This window comes from Sebastes umbrosus, chromosome 19 (genome assembly GCF_015220745.1).
Source record: "Sebastes umbrosus isolate fSebUmb1 chromosome 19, fSebUmb1.pri, whole genome shotgun sequence".
NCBI classification, from domain to species: Eukaryota; Metazoa; Chordata; class Actinopteri; order Perciformes; family Sebastidae; genus Sebastes; species Sebastes umbrosus.
In genome coordinates this window covers 18,272,716-18,292,666 of record NC_051287.1, presented here as the reverse complement: position 1 = coordinate 18,292,666, position 19,951 = coordinate 18,272,716, and the positions used below count along the sequence as shown (strand labels likewise).

The following is a 19,951-nucleotide window of genomic DNA, read 5'->3' as shown; positions in this document are numbered from 1 at the left end:
TAAAACCACAATATGACTATATGTTTCACATGCTTGGCAGTAATGTTAGCTTACCAAACGAAGATCCGTCCATGAATCAAAGGCCCGGCCGGTTGATCACCCGCATTCTTCACATTAAAAGCAGTGAGACTGATAGAGGAAACCCAGAAAGTAGCAGAAGGTCTAATTTTTTAGGTTAGGTTACAACCTGTTGTTCACACATTGGCAATAAAAAAATAAATATAAAAAAAAGGTTTATACATGTAAAAACTTACATACAGTCCCTTTAATGTCATTTCATGTATTTGTGTTTTCCTGTTATTTAGGATGGTACAGAACCTGTGGTGAAGGACGTGCTCCCTGGAGACAGCGTCCACAGCCTGCTCAGTATTCTGGACATCATCACTGTGAGCCGCTTATTTCTCCATCTGTACATCAGACTAATTTCTCTGCTTCTGTCCTCTTTTTTGTCCTCGGATCTGGCTATTTTTTAGAGCAGATTGAATTAATCAGTTAGTGTAAGTAATCAAAAATTAATCGCAATCATGCTTGTGGTTTCCCACAATTAAACAAAAATGATCGTCCAAAAATGCGTGCTTCCTTAACTAACAGCCAGCCACAAGGGGGCGATAAAGATGTTTTGGCTTCACTTTTGGGGAGCTGTCATGCTCCTGTGCTGCACGCATATACCCTACAGCGGCAGCCTGTGAATGTTGCAGCTGCAGTCCAGAGTAGAAGGGTAATATACTGTATATTACTCTTTTTGGAACCTTATTTTAGGTTTTATTTGGATGCAAAGATTTGGTTATTAGCAGGAATGCAGCACAACATGGAAGTGAAGGGAGTGCCCTGTTTATTTAAATGTTAAAGTGTAATAAAAATGTTTTGTCCCTAAAATCAGTCAATATTCGTGATCATGATCTCAATATTTATAAAATAATTATGATTATCATTTTGGCTATCATCGCTGCAGTCATGTAGATGAGGTTTCAATGCCTCTGTCTTTCCTTAATTCTTTTCTTTTCTAACTTGTTTTGTCCTGCCTTTGCCAGGGTTATCCAGCTCCATATAAGACTGTGTGTGCACGGGCTGCAACTCGCTCCACTATCTTGCGTTTACCTGCATCAGCCTTTGAGTCTGTGTTTAAGAAATACCCAGAGACACTTGTTCGCGTCATTCAGGTAACGGATTTGTTTAACAATAAATATACAGTATGTAGTGTTTGTTTTTCCTTGAGACAAGTTTTCCTCCCTCTGGAACACATCATTATAAAATATAATGTGATCTGATTTGGATGTAATTACAATCTGATGTATAATATGTTTTGCTCTGTTTACCTCAGTGTTTGATTTTGTGTTACAGATAATCATGGTGCGCCTCCAAAGAGTCACCTTCTTGGCATTGCATAACTATCTGGGCCTAACCACTGAGCTCTTCAATCCGGTAGGAGGGAAATTAATTAGTGCATATATATTTGTGTGTACACACACAGTCACGCAGAAGCTCATATTGAATACCTAAACACCAGTGTGTATGAATTTGTACATAAAGAAGCACAGAGAGACACACACACACACTCAGTCACACACATGCAAGCTAATTTCACACAACATTAAGCACAGGATCGTAACTCGGTCCTTCATAAAGCTCGGTGAAAATGGGTAAAAATGATTGCAACCCCTCCACAGAAAACAGGGAGGGCAGTAACCTTTAAACCTGGCTTGCCTCACACTTTATGATGATGAATCCAAAATACTCGTTAATATCTTCTTGGGAGGAAATATGTGGGATGGTGTTCACTTTGCCAATTCCTGAAAGCTTTAAAAAAGATTTTTATTTATTTTTGTAGTCATAAGTCTTCAGACATCCTCAAATAACTAAGAAAGTAAATATGATTGAGTATCAATAAGAAAGTGATCACCAAATGGCCCAACTGAAATAAAACGTCTTTGCAGTTAGGGTCACAGGACTGTAATTAACCCGTCCAATCAAGTCATTCGGCCTGAATGTAATGTAAATGTAAAACCCTCAAGATCCCCGACCCTACCTTTTAATGTGTTAATTTTCATGTACTTCAAATCTATTATGCATAAAAATATTTAGTGGTTTCTCAGAATGTTAACCGTAGTTCTGACTAACTGAAATGTGGACTTTTACTTATTTGGTTTGTTGTCGTATGGACAGGAGAGTCAGGCGGTGCCCTTGTCCAATATAAACAGTGTGATGGGAGAGGCGACCACTGGGAAGACGACTCGTCGTTTGTACTTCCACGACGAGTTACCCGCTGGGACCGCTGGGACCGCGGAGAGCCCCACAGAGACAGGTCACACCCTCATCATTCTAAACGTACACTGCACACGCACATTTGAAATTGTGCTTCATGTTGTGTTGAGACTGATCCATTGCTGGCACTTTACAATAAGCAGATGGTGTAAAGGACAGTCCTTCAAACAGCTCCAGGAAGCCGCGGTCCACCTCGATGCCCACCGACTGCGCAGGTGAGTCACTGACTTGGACGTCACCAAATGTCATATGTCTGTACTAATTTCCTGCAGTCAGTGATCTGAAAGCAAGGACACACACAGATACCAACATACATAAACAAATAATCCTCCACCTTTGTCCTGATTTGCAGGTAATGACCTGAACATGGCTTGTGAACGAGCTCGGGTCACTATAGATGAGCCTCCATCCAGTCCCCTCACGCCCAAAGTAAGACTCTCCTACCACATCACCTCTTTACTAGGGCTGTCAATCAATTCAATATTTAATCAAATGATTGTCCATAGTTAACTGCGATTAATAGCAAATTAATCGCCCATTTTTTGTCTGTTCAAAATGAACCTTAAAAGGAGATTTGTCAAGTATTTAATACTCTTATCAACATGGACAGTGGGCAAATATGCTGCTTTATGCAAATGTATGTACAGTATATATTTATTATTGGAAATCTATTAACAACACAAAACAATGACAAATATTGTCCAGAATTTACGTTAACGCTTTATCGCGTTAACTTTGACAGCCCTACTCTTTACATTGAATCAGAGGTTGGCTGTGTAGATTTAAAACCATATCCCAGTATCCACTGCTATGCCGCTGCTCATCTTGTTCTTCCTCATCAGTCACTCTCTCATGTCTGTCTTTGTAGTCCAGCCTGAAGAAGAGTGTGACGATGCAGCCTACACCCTCTGAAGTGTTTCACTACACAGACAGCGGGGGGCACTCTGATGCCATCCACCTCAGTAAGAGCTGCACAATCCTCCAGGCTGCTAAGAAGGACCTGCTGAGAATCATCCAGCTGCAGGTGAGAGGTTGATTCCAGAAAATGAACATCAGCTTGTATAAAAACTTTAGGGGTTACATCAGTTAATTCAAAATAAAGGTAATACTAATTTTGAATGCATATTGTGCAATGTGACACCTTTTTATGGGAAAATTCTGATACACTGTCTTTGGATCAATTAGGGTGGCAGGTCTAATACATTATGAGTGTCTTTTGTGATGATATATATAATCACTTATTCTGAATATGTTTGTCAAACTTTTTTTTTTTTTTTTTGTTACAGGACCCCAGTCTACTTGAGGGCAGAGTGACCCTCCATCAAGTCAAAGCTGGTTCTGTGGTGGCTCGTCAGGGCGACCAGGTAAGAGCAACAACGTACAAAGCAGTTACAACTTCCTTTCTGTTTCATGACACTTTAATTTAAGTTTTTTTTCCATTTCCACTCTTGTCACTTTTTTCACCCCTGGAGGGTGTAGAGGCATTGCAGGACCAGGTTCACTGGTAGAGCCTTGTGTCTTTTAATGTGTTAAACTTTCTCTGTGGTTCCATCAATAAAAAAAACCCAACTTTAATTGAATTAATTTATTGTATTCCAGCACAGTATTCAAGTTTTGTTTGAGTGCAGCTCCTATCCTCCACCTTCTCTGTTGCACTTAATTTGGCAGCATTTTCCACAACTGTGTTGTAAAACAAAGTTTGAACACAGCGACCCTCAGCCTCACAAATAAATGAAATAAGATTTGAATATTGAATATTATTATTATTTTCTGTTCAAGCATAAGACAGTTTGGTCTGTTCAGCTGCACAAAGTTTTCTAAAAACTTGTAATGTCATGTACGACTTTGTGACATTTGCAAACCATTGAAGTTTTAAATGCAATTGTTTCCTCAAAAAATAATTATAACTAATTAACATGCTCAAATGATCTGTTATATTTACTGTGATTCAATTCTCAATATCAAGATATTGTTGTTCACAGTTCTCATATCTAAATGAGATATGACAAAAGTAACATTTTACCAAATTATATCAGTGTGAAACATTAAATACCTAAGTAAATGTTTCGTAAAAATCAGATTTTGTTCTAAAGCAATACACACAAAAACAGCAATTTGACTCATCAAGATAAACAGAAGTTTAACTCAGCATATGTTTTTTAGATATGTGGGTAATATTCACAACAAATCAATAATGAACTAATGCTCTGATAATTACTGTGAAATTCATTTTTGACAACAAATCAACGTGTCCAATTAGCACACCTTCACCTGTCAAACTTGTGCACTCCTCTCCTCTCGGTGCTTTAGGAGGTGAGCATCCAGTTCGTGATCTCCGGCCTCCTCCACGTTTACCAGCGGATGATCGACCGCGAAGAAGAGACGCGTCTGTTTGTGACGCACCCCGGAGAGCTTGTCGGTCAACTTGCCGTCCTGACCGGAGAGCCCCTCATATTCACTGTTCGGGCCCAGCGAGACTGCAGCTTCCTCTCCATTTCCAAAACCCACTTCTACGAGTGAGTCACATTGATACATCTATACACACTCCTCCATACAGAAATGTGTACTTGAGATGTAGTCATATTGCTGTGCAAAGGCAGAGAGCAGCAACTATAGATACAGTAAAGTTTGACTGTATAAAAGATATATAAGGTGTAAAACCTTTTTATAATGATAATTGATAATGGTCACAGTCCTTATTTAAAATCTAAACATTCAGATAAAGCGCAGTCTGTTTGGGCCATGTTATGGGTGCAGGGAAAACGCAGTTTCTACAAACAAAATGTGTTCTTCTCCAGCTTTGTTCTTCATTGTAATCAGAAGCTAGATCAATAAATTAATCAGGCATTAAATACATTCAAATATGTGATTTTTAAAGGTAGTTTCCAACATGAAAAGAACAATGAGAAAAGTCTGTTTTCTTTTACCTCCTTTCTTTTGTTGAATTTTCATCTGTTCCTCAGGATCATGCGTGTGGAGCCAAAGGTAGTGCTGAACGTTGCTCACACCGTGGTGAGGAGGATGTCCTCTTTTGTCAGACAGATAGACTTCGCTCTTGACTGGATGGCTGTGGAAGCTGGCAGGGCGGTCTACAGGTATTCTACTGATAACCTTGTATATATCTTTGTTGACATTAATACATTCATGTGAGAGCAGTCAATACATTTTTTAGATCCATTCCAAACAAGTTAAGAATGGGAGGTTTTGGTTCACACGCTTGTTTGCATATTTGCAGTGAATTGAAGTTATCTGTATATTTTGTTCAGGCAGGGAGAGAAATCAGACAGCACTTTCATCGTGCTGAGTGGTCGACTGCGCTCTGTGATCATGAAAGAAGATGGCAAGAAGGAGCTCATCGGAGAGTACGGACGCGGCGACCTGATTGGAGTGGTAAGGGCCATGATGGTGAGGGGGGGGAGACAGACGGTGGATAGTAGTTTATAAATATCTACAATGTTTTTCACTTCTAGTATCTTCATAAATATTAATGACGGTACATCAACATGAAGTTCAGATTTTTTTCTTCAAACATGCAGATTTAAATATGCATGAGGAAAATTGTGTATGCCATCAACAGTATTTAATCATCACATAACATATTCACTGTCAGTATGCACAGTTGAAAAAACAGGCTGCCAGTAGGCTCTTCAAAAAACATGACCATGAGACCACTCTCACTTGCCAGTAAATAAAAACTCATCCAAGTACATCTTATGCTGCCTGCAAGCCAGCTGAAATTGAATTTAAACAAAAAAAACAAACGCACATCAAGATAATACTGAATCTTTATTATCCTTATATACCACACTGTGCTGTATGTTATAGTTTACATATACTTCTATTCATTTATTCAGCATATATCCTGAAATAAACATTTTGTCTCAGGCTCTTTGCGGGACTCCAAACACATTTAGACCAGAGTTTACACCAGCATACCTGGCAGTCTGACGCATGACGTGTGGGTGTGCACACTGCAGTCGTTTCTCACCTTCCTTTTGAAATTTACCTTCAGTACCTGTTCAACTATCCAGCATATCAATACATTTACCAGTAATATGAAACGTGAACATATGTTTCCCAGTATTGTCCTTCATTTTTCTTAGCATCTAAAAGCGGATACTGATGCCAGGACTGCGTTTTCATTTTGATAAACTACGTAAAGCAAAGTCACTTTGTTACGCTTCACCCACTTTTCCATTGGCTGGTGTGGCTGATCTCTGCCACGATGCTTCTAATAATACCTGGGTTGATGGATGCTATGGTTACTGTTACCAGGAGGGGTGAATCTGTCGTTGCAGCTCCTGCGATGGGGGCTAACATCTGAGATATATTAAGTGTTGACGTCAACTCTGGATGATGAGATGGAGAGATCTTATTTATAGCTCTTTTTTTTTTACCTAAAGATAACTCTGAAACTCTTGGAACATGGACTAAGATCCAAACAGAAAACTTAGTAGCAACATAAATTACAAATAATACTGAACAAATAAGCCATCCTGACATTTTTTACAAGCTTGAGAAACAAAAGTAGACATTTCATTTAAAATAGATATTCTTAACTCATCATAGTATGAACAATACAAAAGAAAATGTGAATCATTTTCAACTTCTCCTAATTGCATAATTCACACAACCTGTTGTCCTCCTAGATGTTTTTAAATCTGCCAACTTCAAGGGCCAGAGGAAGGATTTCAGTTCAATAATTGCACTTGATTTGAATATATGTTCGTAATTTGGGTTGTAATAATATATCTTTCAGCTTTTTAGCAAGTAACTTTCTTCAAATTGTGTTCATGCTGCATGATAAATTATGACTATACATATATTGCAATTTAGCTTCCTCAAAAACGGTATGAAGTTCTGTAGCCCATTGTGTGAGCATTGTGTGATTTACTCCAAAGAAAATCATTCTTCTTGATCGTGTATTCCCCAAAGTATTGGTTTCTTGAAGTTAAGTTTTATGGTCGTGTCTAGAAGGTAACCCACAATTTGCGTAACTCTCACGAGATGGTTAGGCATTGACCTTGAATGGTTAAGGTCAGGATAGGTCGTTGAGTCTTGCGAGAGTTTTTGCATGTTTTTGCAATTTTTGGGTTACCTTCTAGGCATGACCAAGATTTATTCGGTAGTACATTGTGTCGTAAGGTTTACGAATGATTGGGGTTTATTTTTTTTACTTGTGATGGGACCTTTTTGTTTTCTGACCAAGTAAACAATGTGATGTGTCCTTCAATTCTCTGCAGGTGGAGGCCCTGACCCATCAGAACAGAGCCACCACAGTGCACGCTGTACGAGACTCTGAGCTGGCTAAGTTACCAGAAGGAGCTCTCAGTTCCATCAAGAGGAAGTTCCCACAGGTAGGGTGAACCTCAACTGTTAAAATAAATTTCAACTGACGTGAAAACACAATTCATTTTTTTATGGATAGGGTGTATTGTGATTTGATTGTAGTGATTTACAAAAGGTCATCTTTGAAAATGAATCTAGTTGATTGCTTTTAAAACAGAGTTGATTAAACCTAACCCCTGATAATGAGCATTTGAATAATTCATCATCAACTGAACAATAACGTGGGTAAAAGGTTCCCAAAATGTTCTTTTCTTAACATTTTGAATGTAAAATCGAGATTAATTTACTGCACATGAATTACATTTTAAAGGACACATGACTATATACACGGTGAGGAAACTGCAGCTGTCTGTCTGAGTAACACAGAGTCGCTTCTAAAATGTTTGCGCCTCTCAGGTTGTCACCAGGTTGATCCACTTACTGGGACAGAAGATCCTCCAGCAGGTCAACGGTCCTCTGACAGGTGTGTGCATCTACATGTGCGCTTAATTTTACCCCATTGTTCTTGGTGTTTATCTCCGCTCGCTGTTGAAGGGAAGGTCAACTAATACAGTATTCATGCATGTGTCCAGCTCGCAGTTTGGCCCTCCACACTCCCGGCAGTAAGTGGGATGCAGGGAACCAGGCCTCCAATCTCTCCACTGTGACAGTCCTGCCTGTATCAGAAGAAGTACCTCTCACTACCTTCACCCTGGAGCTGCAGCATGCACTCATGGCAATAGGTAAGAAAAGAGAAAAATACAGGAGCTCAAAATTTTCCTAATTTGTATGTTTCACTGCCGTCCTCCACAGAGAGGTCAAAGCTCAGGGTCGAGTACACTTTAAGGTCCTGGATGGGCTTTGTTAACATCTGGCCACCCTACTGCTACTATTTTAGACGTGTACGAAGTAGACAATTTATCTTTTTAGAGCTGCCATGTCTATGAAGGGAATGGCGGACATTGATGCCGTCAAAGTTTTTACAATTTGACTTGGCAGTGATCGCACAAATCCCTTCTCCTCCAGTTTATGACTTTATAAACATCACTATTTTTGTGGACTTTATGTAGCATATTCTGTAGGTTCTCTTCGGTTCAGATGTAAAGCAAACATCGGACTTCTGCAGAAGTCCAGGTCAGTCCTCTCCAACTCATGTTAACCGGTCATTTACCAGTATCCATCTCAACCAATGCCCGTACAGGCAGCCTGCATCTTGGTTTGCTGGGACCACCTCTCGCAAGCGATCTCAGTCCAGTTGTTTTGGTCCGCTCCAGAGCATGATTACTGTGTTCACAACCGCCCCAAACATATCGCACCAGATGTTAAACTGCACCAGAGTTCGATTAAAGCGGACTAAATGTTGACTTGTGAAAGCGCCCTAAGATAACCAGGATCTGTTCATATTGAATTAAGGAATTGGGGTTTAATTACAACAAGAGCTTTCACTGTAAGGCTTTAGGGCATGACTGTGAGAGTGGTGACAGACCTGTTGTGTGTGTGTGTGTGTGTGTGTATAGGCTTTGAATATACTGAACAGCTGAAAGAGTTCAGTATGTTACATGAACTCTCAGGACAGCTCCCTTGTTTGTTTTACTGTAATATTTTGATTAAAAGCTCTTCACCTACTCATGCCACCGGTCTTAAGTCAGGTGGATTTAGTCAAGTGCTTCAACCAGACATATTGACTATAACTGCTGTGATCTTTCACATACAGGTCCCACTCTTCTGCTGACCAGTGATATTATCAAACAGCGACTTGGAGCTGCAGCACTAGACAGGTGTGTTTTGTGGCTGACTTAAAATTTGCAGGACTGTTGGGTTTTTTCTTCACCCCCTCCCACCCCCCCCAATTACTCATGCTATTTCTTGACCTATTTAATTTCTTCCTTGGGCTCCTCATCTTTCTGACTCCCTCATTAAATTGAGTTTAAGTATGCTTTATTGGCACAACCGGGAAAATGTATCTACCATGTGCTGCCAGCTGGGAGGTGCCGACTGTCATTAATGGACTCCTTTCCTCTTCAGCGTCCATGAGTACCGTCTGTCCAGCTGGCTGGGCCAACAGGAAGACCTCCATCGCATAGTTCTTTACCAGACAGACTACACTCTGACCCCGTGGACACAGCGGTGCATCCGTCAGGCCGACTGCATCATCATTGTGGGACTAGGAGAGCAGGACCCTGCCGTCGGGGAGGTGAGGTGTTAGGGGTGGGTTACAGGTGGAGGAAGGTGAGAGGAGAATCAGTGGCAAAGGTAGCTGAGTTCAGGAATTCAGTTATTTGATGGGTGTTTGTTTGTTCTATAAAACATTAAAAAAAAAATAGTGAAAAATGACAATCACAAGCTTCCAAAGTCCAAGGTGGCATCTTCAGATTGCTTGCCGAGTCCAACCAACAGTACAAAACTCAGAAAATCTGAACCTCTTGTAAAGCTGGAGGTGAATGAAAAGCATTAATGGGTTAATGGTCTGTGTTACAGCTGACTATACGTTGTCTAACCCTCGTTAGGATTTTTCTCTCCAGAGAAATCATCACACCAATTACTATTAACCGGCGTCTTTCTGATTTGATATTTGGGGGAGTGCTGATCATTATGCTCTTGAGTCATGGTTAAACCCGGGGGGTTAACCGACTTAATGGTCACACCGGCTGTGAAAGGTTTCTATCTGACCCTTGGGCATATTGGTGAAATGAGCAAAAGGGTGGATGGATGTTGTGAAAGAGAGGTGGGGTGCGAGAGAAAGAAAGTCCCATCCAGCTGATGAAGGGGGAGATAATTGCCTTCCAAAAGAAAAATGGGCACAGAGAAAAGTAAGGGATGTATCCTCATTTAACAGGAGATTGTGGGAGAAATGGAAAGATGGATCAATATTTGCTCGGAATGAGTCATAGCTCTGCGTTGATTTTATCTTTCAGGGCACACACACAGACACCCTCTCACCTTGCACATACACTTTTAGCAGTGGGCCTGTTGACTGAGTAACAGATCTGACCTTCCTCTCAGACTATTTAGCCTTTTTTAAGACATTAAATAATGGCCTCAGTTGTGCACTTGAAAAACGTGAATGAAATACATTAAAATGTAATTAACATTTCATCTCTCAAATAATCTTCTTATCGCCCAGCCGGCTACCCAAAAGTACAGTGTAGCTCTTCACATATAATAGTATATTTCATCAATCACATAACCTGTACTCGTGCTGATGTTGTGCTCACTTAAACCCAGTGTAGTCTCTAGCAGTCACCAGTTTGCAGCATTTTTCTGAGTTAGCACTCAAAATTCTGAACAGGCGCTACACAGGAACCACTCTGAAGAAAAGTGAGGAGAATAAACATGTTGTAAAAACATCTGTGCTTGATGTCTTCCCTCTAGCTGGAGCGTATGTTGGAAGCAAGTGCAGTGCGTGCCCAGAAGCAGCTGGTGCTGTTGCACAGAGAAGATGGCCCCCCACCCAAAGGAACTGTAGACTGGCTCAACATGCGGAGCTGGATCTCCAGACACCTTCACCTCTCTTGTCCCCGAAGGGTCTTCTCTAAGAGGAGCCTGCCCAAACTGGTAGGAACAGAATAGAGATGTGTTGCTTGTTTTTGTTTTCGTTGAATTTCTCTAGGCTTGAGACTTTTGGCGATGAGATTGTTTATCGTGGATTGAAGGAATGATCGACGGTTATTTTTTCCCACGCCGATATTAAGGCGATTTTAACTAACTTACTATCAGAACTAAGGTGTTATAAAATAATCTCTAGAGTCTGCGCCCTACTGTGCATTTAGAGATGTTTCTGGTGAAGCGGCATGTCCGTCCGCTGAGCCTAGATCTTTAATTACAAACCAATTTACAGTCTCTTTTTCTGTTACTCATATGCCTGCTCACCAAAACGTTGCTCTGTGTTTCACAACAGTAGTTATGGATATGATTTTGATTGTGATATTAAAGAGAAGATAGTAATGTTAAACGTAACATTATGCTGTGATATTGTGGCGATCGGATCGGTGATCTCGAGTAACCGCAATTGGACGAAAATATAAACGATCGCCCAATGTTTTCACTCTCATCTGTAGATCAAAACACTTTCATTTGTCCCCTCTCTTAGCCTCTCCTTTACTGCTTTCTCATAATCTTGTTTTTTCTCATTCAACATCTACCTATTTTCTCCATTCAATTCTTCTCTATCCTCTCACCATCTCACTCCCCCCCTCCCTACTTTTATTACAGTAATTTCCCTGTTTTTCAGTTGGAGCTGTATCAACGTGTGCTCGAGAAGCCAGCAGACCGTCACTCAGACTTCTCCCGCCTGGCTCGAGTCCTTACGGGCAACGCTATTGCTCTTATCCTGGGAGGAGGAGGGGCCAGGTAACGCCACCCCTACCGTCTGTTTTTCCCACAAACAGTTATTCTAAAAGCTCACGTCATAATATACTGTAATCTAGGACAGGAACTTTTATATGTAACATTTGAAATATGACTCATCTTCTGGGCTTAATGGATTTTATAATTGTCAGAGCCTCAGACCCTAATTACAAAGCTTTCTGGTTTCATCTGTCTGCTGGCTGGGTCTTTCTCTGTGTCTTTTTAGTTAAATAATCAATTTCCCTCCGTCTTTCTATGTTTATTTTTCAACCCTTCTGTTCAGGGGCTGTTCCCAGGTGGGGATAATGCGAGCTCTCTGCGAGTCCGGCATCCCAGTGGACCTCATTGGTGGCACCTCTATCGGCTCCCTGATGGGGGCACTGTATGCTGAGGACCGTAGCCACAGCCGCATGAGGATGAGGGCCAAAGAATGGGCAATGGTGAGATTCAAAGCAACAACGATACTAGTCTATAAATGAACCCAAATGTTAAAAGCAATTGATATCTGCTTTATATGAAGTAGGCATTTTTATATTTTATCCCATTTGTCATCAAAAGATCAATTCAAGTCCGTTTTCCATACTGTTATTTTTTTCATTTATTAGACAGGGGACACTTTAGAGTCAATGAATGTAGAAAGGAGGATGACAAACAAATCTTCCCAGATGGATTTGAACCAGGGACGTTCTGCATCTTAATCCACCAGGACAGCCCCTTCTCACAGTTTTAACCTGTATTGAACTTACTTGAACCTTGAACATCTGCTGACTGCAAAGCTTGGAGAGACGACGTACAAGTGTTTTCTCCCTAGATGCCGTATTTGAAATTATGCCTAGAATTTGGCCAAATAACTGTGACGAACAAATGGTTTAAGTAGGATCGTTTAGTAGACATTATTCTCTTTTGTGGAAGAGAAGCTGAGTTCAACAGCTCTGCCTCCACTTGCTCCAATTTGGAGAAGAATATTTTCAAGCAGTTTTTCAATTTTCTGCTTGTGAGCCCGTCCTTGTGAAGGTTACTCTGTTATACAAGTTTAGACCTCTATTCGACCTTTTATATAATTAACCACGCTGTGCTGATTAACAATCAAAAGTAATGAGTTGGTGTTGCACACACAGCCCTGGATGGTTTGCACATTTGGCTCATGAATAGAATCTTTTTAGTCCTAATATGAGGTTCATCCTTGTGTCTTTAACCCTGTGACCATCCATGATGGCTGGTTTGAGACACCCCGCTCAGACACCCCGCTCAGTCTCTAGATCTGTAGGCTGGCATGCTTCGTCCTGTATCCAGTGTATCCAGCCCCTCCTCTTCTGGCTCTGTCCTTAGTTCTGAATCTTCCCTCTGGAAGCAGCTGGCCGTGTTGCTGCTCCTTAGTGTCGCACTAAAAGAACCACTGTTGTAATAAAAAGTTTGTCCTTACCAAAGTCAGGACAGTTTGCTCTGTGGAAACGTTGATACCTTTTTATGAGGTGTGAATTTACCCTTTTGAGATTTTTCTAATCACTAAGAATAGCATAGTGCTCAAAGAAAAAACCTTCACATACAGCACCGACAAACACAATGAATCCAGTAGATTTTCCTTACATCAAATTGATCTTTAATTTTCAGGGATTCATTCTGCTTTGTACTGGAGAAAACATCTCGTTGTGTGGAGGATAGAACCCATTTGACCTTTATTTTCTCCGGCTTTTCCCGCAGGAAATGACATCAGTGTTTAAGAAGATTCTGGATTTGACGTACCCAGTTACCTCCATGTTCTCCGGCGCGGCCTTCAACTCCAGCATCAGCAATGTCTTCAAGAGCAAACAGATCGAGGTGAGTTTCCAAGGAACTATAGAAGATGGCACAGAAGAGACAATGAATTAGTTAAGATCGTGGTGGTGCAGGATAAGCAAATGCATCATGTAGGGGTGAGAATCACCAGAGGCCCCACGACACAATATTGTCACGATACGATCTTATTGCGAATTTAAACATTTTGCGATATGCTGAGTATTGCGATCATCGCTACATTTTGGCGAGGAAAAACTATCATGGCCATTTTCAAAGGGGTCCTTTGACCTCTGACCTCAAGATATGTGAATGAAAATGGGTTCTATGGGTACCCACGAGTCTCCCCTTTACAGACATGCCCACTTTATGATAATCACGTGCAGTTTGGGGCAAGTCATAGTCAAGTCAGCACACTGACTGCTGACTGTTGCCTGTTGGGCTTGAGTTTGCCATGTTATCCAAGGGTTTCTGGACAATATTTGTCATTGTTTTGTGTTGTTAATTGATTTCTAATAATAAATATATACATACATTTGCAGAAAGCAACCATATTTGCCCACTCCCATGTCGATAAGAGTATTAAATACTTGACAAACCTCCCTTTTAAGGTACATTTTGAACAGATAAAAATTGCGCGATACATTTTGCAGTTAATCATGATTAAATGTTTTAATCGATTGACAGCCCTGGATATAACCCTTTTGTGCATGCAGGACCTTCGGCTCCCGTATTTCAACATCACAACTGACATCACTGCTTCTGCCATGAGAGTACACACTGACGGTAGGTACCGTTTCTTTTTTAATTTCAAAGAATCCTTTGTTCTTGTTTGCTGACAAGAGTTTTTTTTTCTTTTTTTTTTTTCTTTTTTTACCTAAAGTGGTATCTGGCCATGGCGGTAGATAGTTTCTCTTTTATCTGCCACCACTGTCCATTGGTGAACTGACCCTTTAATCAGTCTCACTGATGAGTCTAACTTTCTGTTAGTTCAGGTTGGTTGCTTTCAATTAAATACATATTGTTTAATAGGCATAAAATGTAATTTGCTGTTTTAGGTTCTCTGTGGCGTTACATTCGTGCCAGCATGTCTCTGTCTGGGTATCTACCTCCTCTCTGCGACCCTAAAGATGGACACCTGCTGATGGATGGAGGCTATATCAACAACCTGCCAGGTGTGTTACACTCAGCCTTTCTTACTTCCCTTGGCATTCTGGCTCTCAGTGCCTTGATCATGTCATTACAACTATTTTAACACCCATGTATGATTGATTATTTCTCTCCCTCTTCTTCTTCTCCTGTCTACCTTTATGTTTCTGTTTCCTCCTCTTCTCCCAGCTGATGTGGCACGCTCCATGGGGGCCAAAGTGGTGATAGCTATTGACGTGGGCAGCCGGTATGAAACCAACCTCACTAATTACGGCGACTCGCTCTCCGGCTGGTGGCTGCTATGGAAACGCCTCAACCCCCTTGCTGAGAAAGTAAAGGTAATGGATTGATTAAAAATAAAGGCACAGACAACAGACTGTGCGAGGATATGTTTTAAAAGTAAATGAGTCCTATGAATAATAATGAGGGTATTCTTTGATGCATATGTTCTTCTACACTTGGGTGGTCTTAGGTGTTAAACATGGCAGAGATTCAGACTCGGCTGGCCTACGTGTGCTGCGTTAGGCAGCTGGAGTCTGTGAAGAGCAGCGACTACTGCGAGTACATCAGACCTCCGATTGACAGATACCGAACGCTGGAGTTCGGCAAGTTTGACGAGATTGCCGTAAGTTTGACTAAAGAATAACAGAACTAATAGATTCCCAAAAAGTCGTATCTTTTTAATGATTTTGCCCCATCAGCAGAAAAAATAATATTTATATGTGAACATTTGTGTTATGTAGGAGGTGGGATACCAGCACGGGAAGACTGTGTTTGACGTGTGGATTCGCAGTGGAGTGGTGGAGAAAATGATGAAAGACCGACACCAGGAGGAGTTCCACACCCAAAGCAAGAACAATGTAAGTAATGTAATGGACCTAATTTTACGTGTGGTATGAAGTATAAATATAGATTCTCATCACAACTCTGAAGCCTCTCAGTTGGTCTACAGTGAAATAGCTGGCAGGGGACATTTCTAACTCCAAATATCTTGCATTCATGGTTTAATCAAAGCCATTTCAAAACATGCAACTACAGAGTTATGAAATAGTGAGCATTAAATGCAATCAAACGGATTAGCTCACCAGCACCTTATCTCAGTAGCTGCTCTGCATTAGTACCACCTGTGCAAAAACAAAGCAAAATTCACATCCTCTTGAGTTTGGTTGGTATCCGTAATCTCATTTTGCAGTCCATGTATGTTTAATCAACCATATGGGGTATACTACATTGGTTCCGTTTTCTCTCATTGTCAGACGCATTCTGTCGTCAACAGCCTCATGTTTTAGGCCTTGGGCTACACTGCTGTTAAAGAAATGACATTAAAACTATGCAGCAGTCTGCACTTTAAGTACAGAGAAACAGATTTTCCGTGCACCAGATTTGTCCCCCAGCAATGGCAAAGAAAGATAAAGGACCAACTAAACAAGGAAAGAGACAGAATGATGAAGAAAGATGATATATTTACCCCCAATCTGAACAACAACTTGAGGAGGATGAAGAGAAAAATAGCAGGGTTGATATCGAAAGGAGTTTTTCGACAATAACGCCACAGCAACAAGCTAACCTGAATGATTGTGAAGATAAGGATGGAGCTACAGTCATGGTTGCTGATTCGAAACTGCAATGCTTAAAACTGTCTTCTAAATGAATCCAATTTTCATTCTTTGAAACAATAGCTATCCCACATAGGCAGTTAATGAGTGCCTTTCTATTTTCAGGTGCAACTCTCAGGGGAAATAATGCGTCTCTTACTGTGATTGATTCTACATAGTGTGTTCAGTGATGTTGCAAAAAATGCTGATGGAAAAAAAAAAAGATTTTAAAACAAAAGTTTGCGGCTAAAGCTAAAAGAAATACAGTAGTTAACATCCAGAATAAGCAGTGATCATTTAATGTTGTGTGGACAGATTTTTCCCTTTTGGCATCTTAATCAGCTGAAAAAAAGGAAGACAAAAAGACTAAATCCAAATCAGCTCCCTTCTCAGTGAAACTGCTGGCTGCTATTTATGTTTTCACCACCAGTGTACGTAAGGTGGAGTACATTCAAGCGTTCTAACAGACAAGGTGTTGACGCCTGGTGTCGTTAGAGCACAATTGGTTAGTTATCTAGGTCTATTAAAATAGACCTAATGTATGACATCAGAGTCTCTCTCTTTGTTGGCTCCGTCTATTTTGAGTATTTCTTTAATGTGTGTGTGTGTGTATTTGTGTCTTTTAGGTGGTGACGTGTCCCAATGCTTCCTTTACTGACCTGGCAGAAATCGTGTCCCGCATCGAGCCCGTCAAACCTGCTCTGGTGGATGGTAAAATTACTGACACACTCTTACTTTCAGCCACACCTATGATCATACTTTTTGTTCAGAGTATAGTATGTCCAAAAAAGGTTATTGTACATTCACTATACTGTAACTTTTTTTCAACATACAGTACTACACTCTGACCTTTTATTTTAGATTTTTTATTTAGACATATTTAACTTATTTTTTAGATTTATTTGACGTACTTTACAATGTTTTTTTTAATTACTTTTTTAGACATACTATGGCTTATTCATGACTTTTTTTTTTACATTTTCTTACCTTTTATTACATACTGTACTATGACTTTATTTTTTCAACATACTATACTAGGACTTTTTTATTTTATTACATACTATTTTATAATTTTTTTCAACATACTATACAATTACTTTTTTAATTTTAACGACATATTATACTATGATTTTTTTCAACATATTATACAATGACTTTTTTTTCAAGATAGTGTTTTTTATTTTTCAACATACTATACTAGGACTTATTTTTTCGACAAATTATACAATGATTTTTTTGAGATAGTGTTTTTTATTTTCCGACATACCGTACTATGACTTTTATTTTTTCAATATACTATGACTTTTTTTTTTTACATACTATACTATGACTTTCGAATTTTTTTTGACATACTATGACTTTTTTATTTTTCGACATACTATACTATGCAATGAGTCACTGTCTACAAGTTGTCATTAGGTCATTCCTATTTCTTATGTAACCTGTTAGAACCCGAAGTTCTAATGAGGTCTTAAAATGTTTGGAAAGGGTCTTAAATGGTTTTAAATTTAACCTCCGGATTCATGCATATACTCTGTTGTAACATGCCGATGGAAAGTAGGACCTGTGCAAACTTAATAGTTCAAAATAAGCATTTGCAATCAAATAGAAACAATTAACATATTTAAATCTTATTTAGAAAACATCTTTAAGTAATCAAGCAATCAATGGTGTTTTCTCAGATACCTCCATCCTTCTCATTCTTGCTCTTCTTTCTATATATAACCTATTCGTCATCCGTCAATCGTCACACTGCTCCATTTGACCTATCACAATGTTTCACAGTTTTGCTTTTCTGACTCATTCACCTGCACACCCACTTTCATTGTCACCTTTTTCTACACATCACTTATTCACCCACAATGTGCTCCTTCCCTTCATCAGAGGAGTCAGACTACCACACTGACTATGAAGAGGAGGCGATGGAGAGCGCTCCGTCTGACATGGAGCTATACAATCGCTACGGAGAGCACACTGAAGGGGAGGAGACTGCTGACACGGTGTGAACCACAGCTCATAAGGGTAGACACTATGGGGTTCCTATTCTACCAAGTACAGCACTTAAGTAACCATAGCATTTGCACATTGTAATGAATTTTATACTTTTTCTTTTTTCCTACATCACACACTTTCACTTTTATTGGGCACAATAACTTTTTGGGAAATCTACACTTTGGGAAAGTCAAAAGTGTCCTGTTGGCCATTGCACAGAAAGAGATTATAGTTCATTCTGGAGCCAGGCCAATTCATGCTTTAAAAGGTGATCAATAATACCATAAAACATATCCTAAAATTAATTGGAAGACACTGCAGGGCCACCTAATTAAACTAAAATGATATGCTTTAGTTCTTGTTAAGTGCCAGGGCCTGAGAAATTTGTAAGGCTATGACTTTGAGTTGAAAGTAAGAGGATTAGGCCAAGACTCAGTTAAGACTTGAATAATGTTTTTACAAATCAGACAAAAAAAGAAATTATTGCGTATTCTACTCCATAAAAGATTCAGGTCTACTGGAATCACTGGGTTTGACTGGCAGCTGTACAGCTGTATTGTCTGTCTAACAAAGACGTGTTACGTCTAAAACAGGATAAAACCTACAAAACTAAACTTCGCCAAAGGGGAACCAATTGAGGTGTAAGGATTATTATATTACACAAAACAACGGAGAAAAATGTCAATGGTGTAGTAAAGACATAATTAGTAAGAATGGAGTGGAAATGTCTAGACTCTAGAGAAATGCCTTTAAAGGGACTATTTGTAACTTTCAGAAATGCTTCTTAACAGCGACACCTGTGGCCGTGAAATCAACGAAAGTCAGCGTCGAGCTCGCAGCTTGCTCGCTCTAAATAGACATGAACGAGCATCGCTCAGAACAGTGAGGTGACACACGTCAGCTAAAACCACAATATCACTCTATATTTCACCTGCTTGGCAGTAATGTTAGCTGACCAGACGAAGGTCAGAGCGGGGCTCTGCAGCGAGTAACTTATCGTCTCCGCCCGCTCCTGGAGGGAACAGTGAAAACACCGGCACCCGGTCGGTAACGAGACGATATAGTTTCTCTCTGCGGAGCCCCGATACTTCACAAGACACGGGAAACCTCTGTTGGTCTGGAGGAGCTGCAGCATTTATTTCTGCACAAACGTCCACTGTACATTCACTAGATATTCTCAGAGCTACGAAGTCTTCTACAGTGTGTAGTGAGCGCGCGTCCACGTGTATAGGTGGAGCGAGCTGAGCGAGAACGCGCGCTCTGTCTGAATGAAGGCAAGCAGCAGAGGAGACGAGGCAGCGGCCACACGCGAACGCGCATATGTGAGCGCGCATGTGTCCCGACCCGTTACATTTATACGCTTAAAAAGTTACAAACAGTCCCTTTAACTGGACATTTTAGAGTATGTTACTGCTATGATCAGGCAAGATGAACAATTCAAATCAGATCACATTGGAGATTGTTAAAAGATAGGTTTACATTTCTTGAAATCTATCTTTATACAA

At 40.2% G+C, this 19,951-nt stretch overlaps 1 protein-coding gene and 1 long non-coding RNA gene across 6 annotated transcripts in view; one reads left to right on the top strand and one right to left on the bottom strand.

The window, feature by feature from the left end:
• pnpla7a (patatin-like phospholipase domain containing 7a) overlaps nt 1-19,951 on the top strand; it is a 28,674-nt gene that overhangs the window by 5,919 nt on the left and 2,804 nt on the right. For 2 of the 5 annotated variants that reach the window (XM_037752278.1, XM_037752275.1), the window contains exons 9-35: nt 306-386; nt 1,032-1,160; nt 1,342-1,422; nt 2,164-2,302; nt 2,406-2,477; nt 2,615-2,691; nt 3,131-3,286; nt 3,549-3,626; nt 4,573-4,778; nt 5,226-5,357; nt 5,529-5,652; nt 7,506-7,619; nt 8,008-8,074; nt 8,184-8,333; nt 9,305-9,368; nt 9,616-9,784; nt 10,963-11,145; nt 11,822-11,940; nt 12,221-12,377; nt 13,639-13,755; nt 14,427-14,496; nt 14,769-14,885; nt 15,049-15,197; nt 15,332-15,484; nt 15,603-15,719; nt 17,081-17,165; nt 18,339-18,454. In XM_037752278.1, the coding sequence (XP_037608206.1) occupies nt 306-386; nt 1,032-1,160; nt 1,342-1,422; nt 2,164-2,302; nt 2,406-2,477; nt 2,615-2,691; nt 3,131-3,286; nt 3,549-3,626; nt 4,573-4,778; nt 5,226-5,357; nt 5,529-5,652; nt 7,506-7,619; nt 8,008-8,074; nt 8,184-8,333; nt 9,305-9,368; nt 9,616-9,784; nt 10,963-11,145; nt 11,822-11,940; nt 12,221-12,377; nt 13,639-13,755; nt 14,427-14,496; nt 14,769-14,885; nt 15,049-15,197; nt 15,332-15,484; nt 15,603-15,719; nt 17,081-17,165; nt 18,339-18,454 (3,222 nt within the window). Of the gene's footprint in view, nt 1-305; nt 387-1,031; nt 1,161-1,341; nt 1,423-2,163; nt 2,303-2,405; nt 2,478-2,614; nt 2,692-3,130; nt 3,287-3,548; nt 3,627-4,572; nt 4,779-5,225; nt 5,358-5,528; nt 5,653-7,505; nt 7,620-8,007; nt 8,075-8,183; nt 8,334-9,304; nt 9,369-9,615; nt 9,785-10,962; nt 11,146-11,821; nt 11,941-12,220; nt 12,378-13,638; nt 13,774-14,426; nt 14,497-14,768; nt 14,886-15,017; nt 15,198-15,331; nt 15,485-15,602; nt 15,720-17,080; nt 17,166-18,338; nt 18,507-19,951 lie in introns of all 5 variants that reach the window. The other 3 variants (XM_037752279.1, XM_037752281.1, XM_037752280.1) reach the window with 3 other exon arrangements.
• Nucleotides 15,054-19,951, bottom strand: part of LOC119477967 — a 91,299-nt gene continuing 86,401 nt past the window's right edge. Inside the window, exon 3 of the long non-coding RNA XR_005204350.1 lies at nt 15,054-15,183. This is a non-coding gene — a long non-coding RNA (uncharacterized LOC119477967). The remainder of the gene's footprint in view (nt 15,184-19,951) is intronic.